General features: G+C 52.9%; 1 protein-coding gene across 1 annotated transcript in view; it reads left to right on the forward strand.

The window, feature by feature from the left end:
- IGFBP2 (insulin like growth factor binding protein 2) overlaps window positions 1-14,750 on the forward strand; it is a 65,383-nt gene extending 50,633 nt beyond the window's left edge. Inside the window, exons 2-4 of the mRNA XM_063341898.1 lie at window positions 8,165-8,388; window positions 9,839-9,979; window positions 12,288-14,750. Of these exons, the coding sequence (XP_063197968.1) occupies window positions 8,165-8,388; window positions 9,839-9,979; window positions 12,288-12,455 (533 nt within the window). The 3' untranslated portion in view covers window positions 12,456-14,750. The remainder of the gene's footprint in view (window positions 1-8,164; window positions 8,389-9,838; window positions 9,980-12,287) is intronic.
- The last annotated feature ends 2,942 nt before the right edge of the window (window positions 14,751-17,692 follow it).

Below are 17,692 nucleotides of genomic sequence, written 5' to 3' on the forward strand. Positions count from 1 at the left end.
GAGAGGGAGATGCAGCATCCCAATGCCAAACAGAGATCATCTAGATAATAATTAACATGCAGTCACCCTCATGGAGGCTGCGGTAAGGAAAGCTTGGATAGTCCGGACTGTGGGATGCAAAAGCCCCAGTGGGCTTGGACTTGGGCTCAGAGATGAGCCTGTGTTTCCTAAAACATACCGGGGAAATAAAGGTAATTCAAACACAGCAGTAAAACCTGTAGGAAATGAACGAGGTGTTTTTGTGGTCTGGTTTTGTTATGGAAATTGATAGGAACTGAGAATTTAGGAGCTGAGCTTATCCTGGAAGTCGGTGCAGGCTTTTTGGGGTGGCTGGGGCACGGAAGGCCATATGGCTGCGTGTGAGTGACTGGGGAAGGAGAGCAGAGACTTGGCCTGGTAAGCTTAATGGCTTGTTTCATTCAGGCAGAAGCCCCTAATGACTAAGTAGCAGCTCCTCTGGGGATTTTACAGATGGGGTCAAGGTCAAATCGGGAAGCTGCAGTGCAATTAATTTAAGCTTGGAAGTGTTTTCAAGTTAATTCGTTTGGTTCTGCTGGGAAGGTTGCAGCTTTGTGGAGGGCTAATCGGAGAAGCGTGTTGAAAGGGCTGAGATACGGTTCACTAACAAGGGGGAATGCTTTTGTGGTGGCAGGGAGCTCGGAGAGCCTCGCGCAGCAAAACCTTGCAAACACGTTAAGGTCCTTCCCCTGCGGGAGCTGCCTGCACACGTGTTGAAGTTAAGCACATGCTCAAAACCACTGTCATCAGCCACAGGAGGAGACCCTCTGGCACCTCAGCTTTTAGGTGAGTCCGGAGAGTCTCTGCTGTAGGTGCACCTTGGGATGCTCAGCAGCCCCACGCTCGGGGGAAGAAGCGGGTGAAAGAAAAGCAGGCTTGCAAGTGGAAGCTGGGTTGACTTGAAGTGTCCCCCTGCATTTTTGAGGGACCTGAACAGCTTTTTCCCTTATCGTTCTTGGCAGGCAGCGAGCGGCTGGCGCGGGAGGGAACAGGATGTCGCAAACACCACTTGCAGGCTCGCTGTTGGCAGGAGGAGGGCTGGAGCAGACCTTCCCCAGTGGTGGTTTGTCCTCTGCTGGGCCCACACAGAGTGGGCTGGTGATATGCTACGCAGCCCATCAGTCGAATCGTTTGGAAAGAAAGCTAACAAAACAAACCCTGCTATTTTATCTCTCTTCAGCCTGGCTGCACATTTCCATGAAATGGTGGAAACTTACTATTTTTGAGAATTCTGTTCCTGTTTGAGATGTAGCTGGCATTTGCTGACGTGTTTGTAGATATATTGGGAGGTGGAGGAGGAGGAGGACTAATAGGGAGACAGGCAGTCATGCAAACACATGCACATGCAGAAACACATAGAGGCAGGCTGTGTGATTGCACAAGTCCTGTATCCTTGGGAAACCAGGCTACAAACATGATTTAAAAAAAAAAAAAGGCTATTTGAAGTAAAGCCCAGGGGAAGGGACATCTCTGTCCCTCTTCCCTCATCTGACATCAGCTCCACTTCAGTATCACTTCTGTGCTTGCTCCAGGGTGCCAGAGGAGTTTGTGTGCAAAGGGCACAGGCACAACTGTAGGGCGCTGTGCAGTGGGTAGTAGGTTTTTCTCTGGCTCTGGACCTAGGTGGATGGAGGAGGGCAAGTTGCTCTCTCCAGCCACCAGGAATGGGCAGAGAAAAGAGAGCGAAGCAGACTGCTGAAAGCTGCGCTGCTCCGACTCATGTCCCCGACACTTTGCAGGAGCATAAACCATTTCCTGCGGGATGCCCGAGCCAAAGGAAGGCACTGGGTGCCCCTTGGATCACCCCTCGGTGCCAGCCGCTCAGGGCAGGGAGAGGAGCTTGCTAAGCAACCCCCCGGCCAGAACATGCCGTTCCCTCCCCAGTCCTGCCCTCCCTGCTGGTAGAGATGGGCTGAAAAGATCTCACGCCAAAATAAAGGGTGTTTGCAGAGCCCCAGGGCTTTTGGCCCCAGGGGATCTGGGTGTTTTGTGGACAGCTTATCAGAGAGGTAAAACAAGCTCTTGGAGACCAATGCAGGAATTTTCTGGCTGTGGTGTACAACTGCCTCGCTGTTACTGATCAAGTTGGTGTGATGAAATAACCCTGGGGAGCGCAGGCAGGCAGGGAATCCCGGGAACCTGCCCTGAGGAGCTCCTTGGCAGATGGAGAGATGCTCTGTGCTGATCTCCATCTGCGCGTCTCGTAGGAGCCGGCGGTTCTGAGAGATTTGGGAGACCAGCCTTCCTGCCAGCCCTCCCAAAAGCTGGGTGTCACGGACACCCCTGGGCTGCCCAGGAATGCTGGCTGTGCGTCCTCTGCCACCAAATCAAGTGCTTAAACATCCACGTGTCGCCTGTGCAGAACCAGATGAGGCTAAGCAGAACAGGCTGCGGGCTGGAGAGAGGGGACCAGGAGAGGTATGGGGGCACCCCTGTAGTTGAATCCAGAAAGGGATCATGCATGATTCCTCCCCAGTTAGGCCTGTCAGTGGCTATTAAACCCAGTCTAGATGCAGCCTTTGGCTCCTGAGCTGCTGATTGCCAGGAGGAGAGCTGGGGAGGGATTGCTCTGTAATTGTGTCCTTTCTTGTGCTCCTTCCCTGAGCATCCACTGTTGGCCTTTGTGAGAGATGTTCTCCTGGGGCAGGGGGGCTTCTTCTCTGCTCTGCATCCTTTTGCATCCCTTCTCCTCCCATCGCCACCTCCTCTACAGGACCCATTGCTTGTGCTCCCTCTGTGGCATTTCCCAGTCACGTTCTTTTTTGGTCTTGTTTTTTTTTTTGTGTGTGCAAAGAGTGAAATTTGAGTGGCTGCTTTGGTTTCGTCTGCCTCTGGAGAGCTGCATGTAGCGCGACTTCATTGTGCCTGGGGCCAGACCACGTACCATACCGGTGTCCCCCGCGTTTCCTCCCTGCCGCCAGCTGAGCGCTGAGGGATGCTGCGCCCTGGCTCAGCGCTTTGCAGTTTGGCAGCCGTAATCAGCAAACTCTGGGTCCCTTTTTGGGGTAGGATGGGCCAGAGGGCCTGGGGGGGACTTTGTTCTTGGCAGCTCCTGCTGCGAGGAAATTGCAATGCTGGTATAATCCCTGCTGGCAGAAGTTTTCTGAGGTATCTGAGCTCCAGGTCAACAACACCCACACCAGAGCTATTGCACCTGAACCTTTGCCCAGGGCTCTCCTAGAAATACTTTGCAGACTCATGAGGCAGAGGTCACCGGGGCTGTGGTCGGTGTTTGTCTGCTCCATCCCCACCTTTCTGCAAGAAGTTCTCTGGCCATGGCTGTTGTGCATGTTAAAGGTCAGGTTTAAAGGCTCTGTCTGCTCTCTCAGGCTGCGAAGGACAAGTGCTGGGCTCCTGGCAGCCTGGGACAGGCAGCTCTGCTCCTTAAAATAAAAAGTGGCAAGCAAAGCCCAGAACAGGGGCTTAACTTGTCCTGAAATGGTAGAACTTACAGCCACAAGAGGCTGTAAATCCTGGAGGAAAAGAAAAAAAAGCTAGACAGACACACAACGCTGCTCAGGGTGAATAATCACTCCCTGGATGCTGCATTCCCGCAGCCCCAAGTGCTCTCGCTCCTGCGCACGGTGCGGTGCCAGGGCAGGAGCGCGCAGGCTCCTGGGTTTGCTCATCGATTCCCTGCCCTTTGGACAACGCTCACAATTTTTTCCATGCCTTTGTTTTTTACCGTGCGCAACCCAGGATGAACACCTCTCTCTCCAGGGTAATTAATGAACTGCAAAGCACTTTGATGTCTTCAGAGGGAAAAGTGCTGGCACACGGAGGCTGCGGTTGCTGCAGGAGGGAGATGTAAGCCCCGTCCAGCCTGGGACACAGCCGGGACCTGAGTCTAGCGGGGCTCTGGGCAGGTTGTTGAAGGCCACTTGGGTGAAACTTTCTGTGAGTCTGGGACCTTAATCAGCACTTAAACACTGTGCAAACACCCTGGAACAGATAAGCATGTGAAACCCTGCGGGAAAGCTGTCGTCAAAGGAAAACAAGAGCCGAGAGAGAGCAGCGCTGGAGAGGGCGGCTGCGGTCCTTGGCATGGTGCGTGTTCCCCGTGATACAGGCTGGCCCTCTCGTGCTAAGTGAGTGCTACTGGCTTGATCCCGTCCCGCAGCCCAGATACGCTTCGGGGCTCTTCAAAGGGATAGAGATGTATTTTTAACTTCAGGCAGCTGCCTTTTTTTGTGTGGTGCTTTTTTCTTATTGTAGCTCTGGAGGTGGCAGGTTGTTTTCAAGCCCCTCTGTTCCTCAGCTGTCTCAGTGGAGGTGCCTAGAGGTCTCAAACCAGATTCCCCAAAATTTCAGCGCTAGAAATTGGTAGCCGCTTTTGAAACTGTTGGCGAGACTGTGCAGATGTTAGCTGATGGCCATTTGAACACGCTTTCACCTCAGCCAAGTCCTCGCCCCATTGAAGCCAATGGGATTTTTCCTTGAAAAAGGCCATAAAGAAGTCATTTTCTTGGCATGGAGAGAGGTGTTTCATGGGCTCCACATCAGTGTTCAGGAGAACTTCAGCTATCTGCTTTGATTCCTGCCACACTTGTCCCACCCTGCACAAAGTGCTCTACCTTTTGATCCAAAATAGCACAGGAGATGTTTTCCACATGCCATAGGAAAATGGAAGAACTATAAAACTTAATTGTTTTGGAGTTTGGCACCACTTCGTTCACAGATATATTTAGCGTGAATTGAAATTGGTCAGCAAAAGGGCGTTTGCCAGGATGACAAACGGATTAGGGTTGTATATCTGAGGCAATTGCATACCTGCCCATCCCACGCCGGTAGGGTTGATGGGTGTCTTAATTGGTTCATGGATAGTCATAAGCAAGCACGCCCAATTTGCTTCTTTTGGGCAGTGTTAAAAAGCATTATCTGGCCGTAAAAGGCGTTGCTTGGCTCATGGCGTGCTCTGTGTTCTCCCAACCTTGAAGCTTGATGTCTTCACTCTTGAGGCTTGATGTCTTCACTCTTGTCATTGCTACTTGTCCCGTTTGCTCTTTGAAATGTGGTCTGTCACACCTGATGCTCCTGTGTGCGCAGCTCATCTGTGAAGGAAATGCTGGTGCTTTGCACATGGGGCCAACTTAATCTGTCCTGTCTCCCTTTCCCCAGGGATGGAGCCATCCCTGCAGGCCCCAAGTCAGGAGAACTCATCCTAAGAGCAGCACCAGGTTTGGGAGAGGAAAAGCTGTGGTGGGGCTCTGGCATCAGCCCCATGTGGATCAAGCCAGCTCAGCGTCAGGGCGACGGTACGGCTCCCTGTGGCTGTCTCGGCCTTGGGGAGGAGAGCTTGCAGTCGATAGCAGCTAGACCTTCCTGGCCTCTGCTCCAGCCTTGCTCCTGTGATGGTGCCCGGGGAGCCAAGACCAATCTCTCCTGCCCCTGGGTGTGTTCATGCACATGGGCTTGCACACTCTGCTCCCTTCGGTGGTTTTCTTTGGGCTGACATTTGTTAGCATTGGAAAGTGAGAAAAATGAGCGAAAATATTATCAGAAGCAGGTTTTGTGAATGAATCAGCCGACAAGAGGCTTACCAGCTCGCCTTCATTTACTAGTGCAGTGCTTATTTGGGCAGATGTCTATATATTTTAGTTGGAGGCAGGAGGGAGTGAGAATCGATGGGGGAAGGCACTGCTTCCAGTTTGCTGCTTTTCCATCAGTTTGTACCACTGGTTTTCTCAATGAAGCAGGGGACTGCAAAGTGTCTGAGATGCTGCCCTGCTGCTGCGCTTGTTCTTCTGCTGTTGACAGCTTGGTGGGACACCAGGGAGAGGAGCACAAAAGACTACTGGAAGGCTAAAACCCTCCTAAGCAGCTCATTGTGGATCAGAGCCTGGCCAGCCTTGCCCGTCTCTTGCACGGTGCTTTTTCATTTGATCCTGTCTGAAGGGCGGCCTCATGGCCTTCTCTCTTCTCACTATGTGTTTCTAATTAACGGGGAGACTGGTGTATAAACAGAAGATTCCTGCTCAAAATATTCCTTGTCCGGCTCCTAGGATGACAGCCAGACAGCAATCGCCAGGCAGCAGCCCAGACTTCGAGCTCGCGCATCTGGCTATCAAACCTGGTCCCAGTTCTCATCTGGAACCAGTATTGAGGAAAGTCATGGACTTTGCCAGCTTGGTTTTGCCCCGTGTTTGCTTTTCAGTTGCTACCTAAGCAGCTAAAAACCTGCAGACCAAATGCATTTAGTATTTCTGGGAAGTGGGATGGTCCCAGTATTGGGAGATCCGAGGCCAAAATGGTGAGGAAGTTCAAAAGTATATTGGACAAATCCATTGAGGGATGGGCCTGTCGGTGGCTTTTAAATCCTCTGGGTCAGTTGCAGCCTCCAGCCATGAAAGTGCTTTTACTGCTGGTCCGCAGTACAGACTGGGAGTGGTCCTTCCGACGTGTGTCCCCGAGCAGCTGCTGGTGGTCTCTTGTGGATGGCGTGTTGGGCTGGGGTGGCTCTTTGATCCAGCTCACTTGGGCTGTTCTCTTGCCATCAGTCTGCAGGCATTTGCTGAGTAAGTTCAGACAAAATTCTTCTTGCAGTTTACCGTGTTGAGCCTGGGGTTGTCACACCTGAAAAGAGCTTGGAAAGCTGTGGCAGAAATAAAACCCTTGCCATTATGATTTTTCACTCTCTGTCATGACAGTAGAGCTATGCTTTGACAAAGCATCACGATGCAGCTTCTGAAAAAAGGAAATGTTAAAAATCTTTAAATGCTCTGTGTGTTTGGTCTTCCAAGAAGCAGGAGGGATACATAAATTAAGCATTGTTACGTGAGCTAAAGCATTGCTTGCCTTCTGTCATGCACAGTTTGATGTGATTTCTTTACTTCTATATACGTGCCTGAACTCTGGAGCGCTGGAAAGCTGCAACTGGAGGTGCCAGAGAGAATGCTGATGTGGGGAGGCTGGGTGCTACAGTTCCTCCTTGGCATGTGCTAAAGGACACTTCATGTTTGTCACCACTGTAGTACCAGAATGGTGTGCTCTGTCACTGGTATGGGACCTGTGGAGCTGCTGAGGAGCTCCTGTACACAGAGACGTACTTAGCCTGGGTTATTGCAGCGAGAGGTGATGTGTGTGCATGGGTTGAATCATAATTTGGACTGGAAAGAACCTCTGGAGGTCTTGGTCCAAGCCCCTGCTTAAAGCAGGGCCAGCTTCAATGTTAGATCCGTATACAGTTAGACGTGCTTGCTCAGCCAGATCAGACCAGGCACCAAGGAGGGGTCAGCTGTCACCTTCTGGGGTTCTGGAGCAAGCAGGAGGAATTGAGATCTGTCCTCATTGCACTGAGGCAACCATTGCAACCATCGTGTCCTACTTTGGCAAGGGTTGCTCTTAGAAAAGGCACCCAGTGAACTGCAAAAATGCACAAAGCAGAGAGTGGAGGAGGTGGAAAAAGTCCAGTGTTCAGCCCCAGATTTCTGCTATCTGATTTTGAAATGGCTGATCTAGCTGGGGGTCTTGTGGCTTGGAGCAGTGGCAGAGTTGGGCCCAGGACATGTGGGGCTGTTTCACGGTCAGCAGAAGTGGCCAAATGCAGAAGTAGGTAGAAGATAAATGAGTAATGCACTGTATGACAAACGACGTGAAAGACGATACGGCAAGGAGGATCACTGGAATGGCAGGATCTCCGAGGGAAATTAGGGTGGCCATAAAACAGAGGCAAGGCATTTTTGAAAGCAGGCCTGAGAATTTATTTTAGCACATTAATATTGAGTAAGTATTCCTGGAGATACTCTGGGGGATGATAGATGGACTCAAGGTATTGTTACTAATCACTGTGGTTTTAAGTTTTGGAGCCGAAGTACACTTGGCATCCCTAACCCAACTGGACTTCTGATGGGAAAATTACATTCTTCGGGAAGTAATTTAGAAGGTCAAAGAAAAACCAGAAAGAACTTCTCCAGCAGTGATTTCCCCTGCTCTCTAAACTGTCTTTTAGTGTGGTAATAACTCCAGAATGAAAGGATCTATTCTCACCTTCCAGATGAAAGGGCTAATGCAATTTAAAATTTTTGCATGCAAGGATTTTTATGGCTTGGTAACCAGCCATGCTTGAAAGCGATCCAGGACGGGATGAACACGTGAGGGAGTGCCTGGTTGAGCTTGACCCTTTCCTTGTCTGCCCCGTCTCCTGCAGATAATGGCGATGACCGGTCCGAGAGCATCCTTGCTGAGAACCACGTGGATGGCACCACAGGGATCCTGAGTGGAGCCGGTGGGAGGAAGCCCGTGAAGACAGGCATGAAGGAGCTGGCGGTCATGATGGAGAAGGTGAACGAGCAGCAGCGGCAGATGGGCAAAGTCGGCAAGCCCCATCACAACCATGAGGACTCGAAGAAGTCGCGGCTGTCGACGGGCAGGGTGAGAGGGCAGGGGTTCATGGGGAGCTAATGGAGGCCACTGCGGACTCACCAGGGAAATGCTGAATGCAAAAGCCTTAGTGACATTTGTAACAAACGGTCTTAAAAAGAAAAAAAAAAAAAGAAAGAAAAAAGGAAAAAAGGGGGGAGAGAAAAAAAGGGAAAGCAAAACGTTTGTTTTGGCCTGAAGTTGAGGCCGAACACACCATCTGATGAACTTTGATGTGCTGGCAAGGAGGTGTTATTTTCGTTGCAGCTTCACCTCCTGACAGCAGAGCCGGAGAAGGGGGGTCCTGCTGGCTCGACACCTACCTCCGCAGGGGTGCGAGCCTGCCCTTTGCCCACGGACGGGCTTTCTCACACCCTTTTTCCCTAAGCAAGTGCCAGGGATGGCCCAAGGGGATTTGGGGGGTCGCAGGGTGTCTGCCTGCTGCAGGGCAGCCCCGGTCCAGGTTGAGGGGGGCGCCCAGAGCCCCCGAGGATGGGCTGTGGGGCTGTCACATGGCAGGGAGAGTGCCCGGAGTCCTCCCTGTCCCCTTCTTCCCCGTCCCTGTCTCTCTACCCTCCAGTCCTTGGCCGTGGTTTCCCTCTAGTGGGCAGCTTGGTCAAGGCAACTAGATGGGATGGGGATGGAAAGCCACCCCGAAAGGTCCATAATACATATCTGTATAAACATATTGAGTATTTATATCTGGGGAGTGCAGGGACAGAAAGGGGCTTTAAAAGAGTCCTCACCCCCTCCAAGGAACAGAGGTTCAAAATAAGGTGCAGGTACCATCAACTTAGAGAGCTCCCACACTGCTGCTGCTCCTTTGGAAAAAAAAACCAGCAACTGCAAAAGCAGAGAGATGTGGACTCGCTCCGGCTCACATCAGGCATAATTCAACAAGGCTGCCTTGGCCGGGAGCCCTGGCTTGGGGTTGCTGTGGAGCAAGAGATGCCTCCAGAGACCGGCTTTGTTGGGTGCTCTCTTTCCTGGGGCTTCCCCTCCACATCCATGGGGTCTCAAAATGCTTTTGAGTTGCACTTCTGGGCCAAAACTTGCATCACAGGTGCAGGATCTGGGCTATGTTCATGGAAACCCTCCTAGTCTGTCTGAATTAGTCCTGCTTCACATCACTTGTCACCACCAGTGGGACCCATGGGAGCATCTCTGAGGCGTCTCCTCCTCTGTGCCTCCAGGGCCTGTGACCTGGTGTCATGTTGGCTCTTGGCCACATGAAGCACATGGGAGAGATGTGGATGTCTCCCCACCTCGGCATGTGTGGACATGCCTTCGGGTGCCTGCAGGTGCAGTCAGCAGCAGGGCCCAGTGGCAAACCTGTGTCCTGAGGAGGTGCACGCAGGTGTTCATTCTTACTGGTGTTTCTGCTGTCCAAAGTGTTGATACTATGAGTCATCCCGTTGCCCTGATGGTTTTGTTTGTTTTCTGCTTTCTTGGCTCTTTTCAGACCCCTTGTCAGCAGGAGCTGGATCAGGTCCTGGAACGCATCTCCACTATGCGGCTGCCAGATGAGCGAGGTCCCCTGGAACACCTCTACTCCCTCCACATCCCCAACTGCGACAAGCATGGCTTGTACAATCTCAAACAGGCAAGTGGGGAGACCCAGAGCCCCAAGGCTGGCTGCGTTCCCAGCAGCAGCCCCTCAACGCACATCCCCGCCATGCGCAGCCAAGGGGGACATGCAGCAGCTCAGGGCTGCTTCTTCCCCGCCAGAGCTGCTTATCTGTCCAGGTCTATTTTCATCTGCTTTGAGCCAAGTCTTGTCCTGGCTGGGCCCCACTACAGGGGAAAAGCAGAGAGGGGCTGAATGCTGGCCCGTCCTGCAGACAAAGCAGAAGGCACTTTTCCTGGGGTCAGGAAGGTGCACTTTACTGGTTTTCCTCCACAAATTGAGGCTGGTCCCACAGCTCCAGGAGAGATTCCTTCCAGGCGAGGTGGGGGTTGGGGGGCAGCATGTTTCTGAAAGTATTTATGGGACCCAAAGGGATTCAGACAACTTAATGTGTGTCTGAATTTTGACTTCTTGGCTTCATTCGTGCAAAACCAGCAGGTGTCAGCAGCTGAGACATGGGGAAAAAATGCCAGGAAAAACCTCTTGGGCAGCAAAACACCAGGATGTCCAGGGTTGACTGGCAGCCACGTGTGAATAGTACCAGGATACAAGCACCCCATACAGCTATGTGTAACTAAGCCCTTGGAGGAAACCCCAGAAAACCTGCAGTTTTCAGGGTTAAGCCTTTTTCTCAGGGCTACTTCTATCCCTTGATCCAGCAGCATTAAAAAACCAAAAAAAGCATTAAAAAAAGTAGGATGCTCTGAAATAATTTCCCTCCATCCCTTCTCTCCTCCCTGTCCTCACCGGACCCTCACCCGCCGCCTCCCCCTGAAGAGCCCTGGGGCCTGTCTGTACCCCCCAGCATGGGCACATGTAGGAGGGGTGCATGGAGCAGAGCTGGCAAATTCCCTGTAAGGAGATGAGCTGTGCCTGGGGACCGAGCCTGGGCGATGCAGCGATGCATCGTGTGCTACCAAAGACAAGACGGTCTATGCTGCTCCTTGTGCCTGAGAAAAAAGTCAGCCTGCAGATGGGTTACACACTGGTGACTGCTGCAGAAAAAAGAGAGGGGACAAAAATTGCTTTCTTTTCTCCCCCCCCACCCTGTCCTGGCTAAGGGAAAACAAGGCAAATGTGAAGCGATACCTATTTCCCTCCATCTGTGTTTCCAGAGCTGAGCATCAGGTCCTTTTCATTTTCTGGAAATGGGATGCCAATAAAGGCATTCCTAGTTGCTCCCACCTCCCGTGGGCCAGCACTCGGGCAGAGGGTGCCTGGATGCGCTCTCCTCCTGGGGAGACTTTTTTTCCCCCTCTCTTTTCATGCTTTTTATTCCCGTGAACAAGGCTGCATTTTGACCTCAGTCCAGATGCAAAAAATGGCTTGAATTCAGCTTTACAGTGTGCATGCAGAGCCCAGCCTGCTGGAGTAACCTCTGTGTCTCCTATTCAGAGATGTATCTGGTGGGGCTGGAGGGATGAGCATCAGGTTCAAAGTGCCTGCAGCCCTGCCAGGGCAGGATATAGATGATAACCATCAGGGTGAGAAGCTTCTCTCTAACCCAGGGGAGCAGAGTCTGGGCCCAGATGCACACAGTCCCTACCTCTGTGCTGGGACAGAGTGAGACCCTGTTTGGAAACATGTTTGGGTCTGGCTATGGGGGCCTTGCTCTCACATTTAAAATCATAGAATCATAGAATTGTCTAGGTTGGAAGGGACCTTTCAGATCATCAAGTCCAACCATCAACATAACACTGACAAAAAACATCACTAAACCATGTTGCTAAACACCACGTCTATCTTTTAAATACCTCCAGGGATGACAATTCCACCACTTTCCCTGGGCAGTCTGTTCCAGTGCTTGATAATCCTTTCGGTGTAGAAATTTTTCCTAATATCCAGTCTACATTTAGTTTATTCAGCCTAATTTGCAAGCAAAGTGAAGCTTATGCAGCCCCTCTGTCAGTCTGTCTCATCTCTCTTCCCCCAGGGATTTTTGACTCTGTGGGTGCTTTCATCCACAGCTGATAGAGGGTGATGCATCTCAGGGACAACTGTCGTTGTGGTTCATTAAAATCAGCTTTTTGGTCCCTGGCACAGCCCGTGGGGGAAGAGGTCCAGCCCTCAGCCTGGACCGCTGGAGCAGTGACACTGGTGCAGCACAGACCCCGTGGCATCTGGGTGCAGCATCCCCGAATCTTGCCTGAATCCAAACCAGTGCCGAATTGCCGGAGAAACCCCAGCTCTGCCTGTGTTCGGGCTGTGGGCTGGTGGGGCTGGGAAGGGGGTTTTGTCCCTCCATTTCCTCAGCTGATGCCTGCCCTGTCCCTCTCTAATGCAGTGCAAGATGTCGGTGAACGGGCAGCGTGGCGAGTGCTGGTGCGTGGACCCCATCCACGGGAAGGTGATCCAGGGCGCACCCACCATCCGCGGGGACCCCGAGTGCCACCTCTTCTACACAGCCCACGAGCAGGAGGACCGGGGAGCACATGCCCTGCGGAGCCAGTAGACGGACGTGATCCTGCTTGCTGGAGGCGGCTCGCCGTGGCCCCAGTGCTGGATTTTACATGGGTTTCAGCGTGTCTCTTTAGGCTCTGGAAGAGACTGGGGTTGGGTCCTGCGTGCTGCCCTCCTTCCCCTGCTGCCCGGCTCCTGGGGAGGGGAGGGATAACGGGAGGGGAAGGGCGGTGGGGGGGTTGCAAGGAGAAGGGACTGCTTTCCTATAGTCTTTCACCCAATGTAAGCCAGAGAACTGGTCTTTTTTGCTCCTCGCTCCACGGCCCTGCCCTCCCTGCTGCTTTGTGGCATCTTCCCGCACCCTCCAGCACAGAGCACCATTGTGCTCCCCGACACATCCCAGGGGACAAAACCCCTTGCTACGGGCGGGACTGGGACAAAAAACAAAGGAAAAAGAAACAACCCACCCTTTCCCCCTCTTTCCCTCCCTTCCCCAAGACCAAAGACTGTAAATACTGTGTCGCCTGCCTCTTGCGTCCTGCCAGTCCCCTGCGCCCCAGCCCGGCCATCGGTCCTGGCATGGGATGTGGTGTGGGAGGGAGGGAAGGAGGAAAGCCCCCGGCTTCCCAGCTGGAACATGCTGACGTGGTCGGGATGCATCCCCTAAGGAGGCATCAGTAAGGGAAAGGGCCAAGGATGAGACAGTTCCCCTCCAAAAAAAACCCCACCCCTAGGTGCTTCCCTTCCTAGTGCTGGGGCTCAGCCAGCCCCACAGGGACCCGGCTCCAGCTGCTGGTCCAGGAGGATGGGGCCTTTGGATGAAGGCAAAGCTAAAGGCTTGATTTTCCAGGGGATTTGAAGGGCTATTGCCCAGTATTTCTTAGGATCAACTTATGCTGAGGGAGCTAAAGTGAACGTGCTGGGGCTGGGTGGAAGGATGCCTGTGTAGATTTAGGATAACAAGCCAGGGAGTGTCTCTCTCTCTCTCTCTCTCTTTCCCTCTCTCTCATTCATTCTTTCTTTGTTTCTAGATAGGAAAAAACCCATCTAAAACCTGCACTCCCAAGCAGCTGCCTTTGTCCCTCCATTTTCGTTTGGGACTGGAGTGAGCATCTGCTATTCAGCACATACTTTTTCTTTTTTTTTTTTTTTTGTAAGTAAATTACGGTATATATCTTGCTTTGTAAAGGCCCTGACACACACGCACCCCTCTGCCCACACACACATTTGTATAGATTAAATCCAAGCAATTCCAGGCGCTCTGAGAGGTTTTGCGCTGGGCATGCCACTCTGAGGAGAGATGTGTCTCTGCTGTTATTTCACCTGTTGATTTCTTTCTGTACAGAACACACCGATGCTGAGAATAAATAACTTCCCCATTGCCTAAGGAAGGAGATTTTATTATTTTCTTCCTTTTTTTTTTTCTCTCCTTTTTAATACAAATACCATTTGCAGAGCAATTGCAAAAATCCTCTCCTTACAGTAAAAATCTTGGGCTTTTCTTAAATGAAATCAAGCAGGAGGGGGGGAATAAAGCATCCCAATTTCTGGCAAATGCTTCTGAGTAGCAAACATCCTCCAGATCCCAGGTCCTCTGCAGGGTTAGGTTGAATAGGGTGGAGGAAGGGCAGTCCTTGGTGAGTGTGGGTGCTGGCTGGGAGCACCCTATGCCTGCACGGTGGGGCAAAAGCTACCTGACCATGACCATGACCTGCAGGGATGAGACCAGCCTGTGGTGACTGCCAGCACACCCCAGAAACACCAAGTGGTGCTGGAAAAACACCACATTGGGGTCCCCGCTGCTGATCCCCCGTCATGCAGGGACTTTGATCTGGAAAAGGAAAAGCAAAAAGCCCAACAGGCTGTGGAGGAAGGGGAGCAATGGGGTTTCTTGCTTTTTTTTTCCCCCCTTCTTGGCCCCGCATTTCAGATCCCAAGTGCGAAGGGCACAGGTGGTCTCTGCAAATTAAGCCACTCATGACTTCGCAGGGGTTTGGATGTGGCAGTGGAGGAGATGGGGAAAGGACCCGCTTTGGAAAGTCAGGAGTGGGGTGTGTGCACGTGGCTGTGTGTGAGAGGGAGCGAGAGCACGCGAGAGAGAAAGAAAACACACCTGCATGCAAAGCCAAGTAACTGTACAAATGATGCTACCTGTTTTCTGTTAACATCCGAGGGTGTTCTGCTTTTTCATGTAAACCTTGCACATGCTGGCTCTCATCTGCAATTTGTACTTTTTGGTTTGTTTAGGAATCAGGAAGTTTTTCTTTTGTGTTTTTCTTTTTCTCTTTTGGAAAAGCTGAGCTGCATAAAGTTGGAATAAATTAAATGGGATGCCAGAAAACTGTCATCTTCCCCCTCCCCGCTCCCTTCTGTTCATAGCACACGTTTCCTGATGCATCACACGCAAATTTGGGCCCGTTCAGCTTTTGTCCTGGGGCTGTGGTAAACACTGGGCCCAACAAGCGGCAGTGGGAGTTGGGCCTTTTGTTGTTACTGGTCCCAGTTCTATGAGAAGGGAGGAACTGGTGTCACTGGTCTGCTGGCCTGCTGTGTTCCTGCTCCCCATGTGGTACCTTGTGGGTCTGCAAAATGCAACCCTGCCTTGGAGTCGGTGTCTGGCCAGCACGTGTGTGGAGACCATCTCCCTGCCTGACAGCAGCTAGGTTTGGTGGAAAAGGGTGTTTTTGTCCTCCTTTACTGGACAGAGAGGATGGCAGTGCAAATGCCCTGTCTGCCGTGATGCTCATGAGCTGCTGAGAGGCTGCACAAGAGCTTCTCCTTGAGCAGGGGAGCAGCTTTGCAAGGGAAGGTCCCTCCTATCCATTGCAGGGACCTCAGGGACCTTGGCAGATGCTTGGACAAAGGCGTCTTCTCCATAGAGAAGGGACCTCTGCTTCCATCTTCCCAGCCTTGGTATTTCAGGGACTTCTTGAATTAGCAGTTGCATCTAACCGTGCTGTTAATTAGTCGGCAGATGGACCTGTTCTCCATGAATCATCCAGGCTCCTTTAAGCATCTTGCTATGGTTTTGGTCTCCTCTGCACGTCATGTGAAGAGTTCCTCAGCTGAGCAGGGCACTGCAGGGAAAAACCCTCCATGGGTTTCCATGGAGGATCCTCCAGGGGCTCTCCACTTCCTCAAGAAGCGCAAAATTTGAGCCAGCTGAAAAGCCAGACTTAGTGTTTCCGTGCGAAGCCTTTGCCCAGACCAGGCTGCTGGGAAGGTGCAGGGAGGCCGGGGCTATGTGTGGGATCAGGACTTGGCTGAGCTGCTCCACTCATGGGCCATGGAGACAGGTCCCTTGAAGGTCCTGCACCTTCTCCCAGGGTGAGAGGTGCTGCCTAAGGGAGCATGACAGCACAGCTCAGTGCTCAGGACACCATGGGGAGGCAAAGAACAGTAACAACGATAAAAAAAAAATCCAATAATCCACACTGCATTCAATTAAAATCGGAGCCTTGAGGGAGAGACCCTGTGTGGCCCCCAGCTGCCAGCATCCAGGTGACTGCGGTTTCTCTTTGGCCTCCCCAAAGGAAGGCAAAACCAGCAGGCTGCTTCCCCATCTGGTTTTTCCTACCCCATGCCAGGACACTGAGTGGGATCGATGCGTGCCAAGCGTCTGGGCAGTGGTGGGGAGCACCAGGAAAATGTATGGGGACAGGAGGCAGCGAGTGCATGGGGCTGCAGGGGAAGGGGGTAGGACAGACAGGATGGGGGGCGGGGGGGTGGTGGTGGTGGTAAGCTGGAGAACACGGGAAAAGGAGCAAAATTAACATTTAATACTATCCTGTTTTGTGCCCCTGGGGGGGGCTGAAGGTGGTTCACCAGGTGCCACAGGGGCTATAGTAGCACTGTGGGGCATGAGGATGCTACAAGCCAGGTGTTGCCCAGGGAGGGCTGGGGGTGGCTGAGCCCAGAGCCCAGCCATGCCTGGGACCACGCTCCGGTGCAAGGGCTGGAGGTGGCCTTTGCTCATGTGCCAAGAGCCCGAGGGAGGACAGGAGCCCTCAGCCCACCAGAGGGGCTTACAGCCAGCCAGGCTCCTTGCAGAGGGGCAGAGACACAGCAGTAAGGCAAAGGGAGCAAAGAGCTTCTGGTTAGGTTTCCCCAGGGTTGCAACAAAGCCTTGAAGGCTGCGTGTCTGTGCGCACGTGTGTGATGGGTGTCACTGCTTGGATCCCGGCTCTGGGGTTTCTTCTGCGTCGGTTTTGTGCGGCTGGGCATCGGGACCGGGCCAGCAGCACATGGGGTAATAGCCGAAACCCCGGCAGCTCTGGTGTACACACACAGAGCTATCTCAGCTGGCAGTTTTAGTATAGCATAAAAATTATACACTAGTATAATATAAATATTAATATGTAATATAAATAATATAGTTAGTATAAGACTGCATGGCTATAGCTATCTATATACATGCATATAGCTACAGCTTGTGGGTAGGAATGTGACCTACTAGCCCACTAGCTGGGGGTTAAAAAAAACCCAAGCCACTGCCTTTTTGAGCGGAAAACCCGTTTTTAGCGCCTGCGTGGCTGAAAGCGGCAGCGGCGGCGCCGCCTGCCGCCGCCTGCGGCTCCTGCACCGTGGGGTGCCCGGGACGGGGGGGGCGGGAAACGGTCCCAGCCTTGCGGGGTGACATGGGGGGCAACGGGGGGCCACACACACACCCACCCACCCCCTCCCTCCCCCCCCTCCCCCCCACCTCGCTCCCTCGGGGTGACGGGTTTGGCCCCATCCGTGCAATGGGGTGGGAAAGCCATCGGGGGGCGGGGGGCTGTGCCGGCCCCGGATGGTGCAAATTTGAGTGTGGGGGGGAATGTTTTACTACACCCGCGATCTCCAGTGGGGGACAAAGAAGCCGTTTTTGCGTTCCCACCCCGCACTGGGCCCATGGGGTGATGCTGGCAGCCGGGGGGGGGGTGGGGGGGTGGAGGGGATGGGGGGCACAGGAGGTGGGACATGAGGGGGTGTGAGGGAGGATGAAAGGTGATGGCTGTGTGGGTGGAAAGGGAGGTTGGATCCGGCATCGGGGAGGACACGGGGCCGTGGGAAGGGCCACGGAGGGCTACCATGAAGTGTCTGAGGACCACGGTCTGGCTGGGCTGCCCAGGGGTGGCACAGGGATGCTCCGGCACACTGGGGGAAATCTCCCTGCTCCTGGGAGACGTCCAAGGCTCAAACACCGTGTCCGATCCCAAACTGTGGGGTTCAGTTTAAGGTAACAGCTGGGGGCTCGGCATCACCAGCAGCCAGGCCCTCTCCCCCCATGACCTGGTTGAACTGCCACAT

This window comes from Chroicocephalus ridibundus, chromosome 7 (genome assembly GCF_963924245.1).
Source record: "Chroicocephalus ridibundus chromosome 7, bChrRid1.1, whole genome shotgun sequence".
Taxonomy (NCBI): Eukaryota; Metazoa; Chordata; class Aves; order Charadriiformes; family Laridae; genus Chroicocephalus; species Chroicocephalus ridibundus.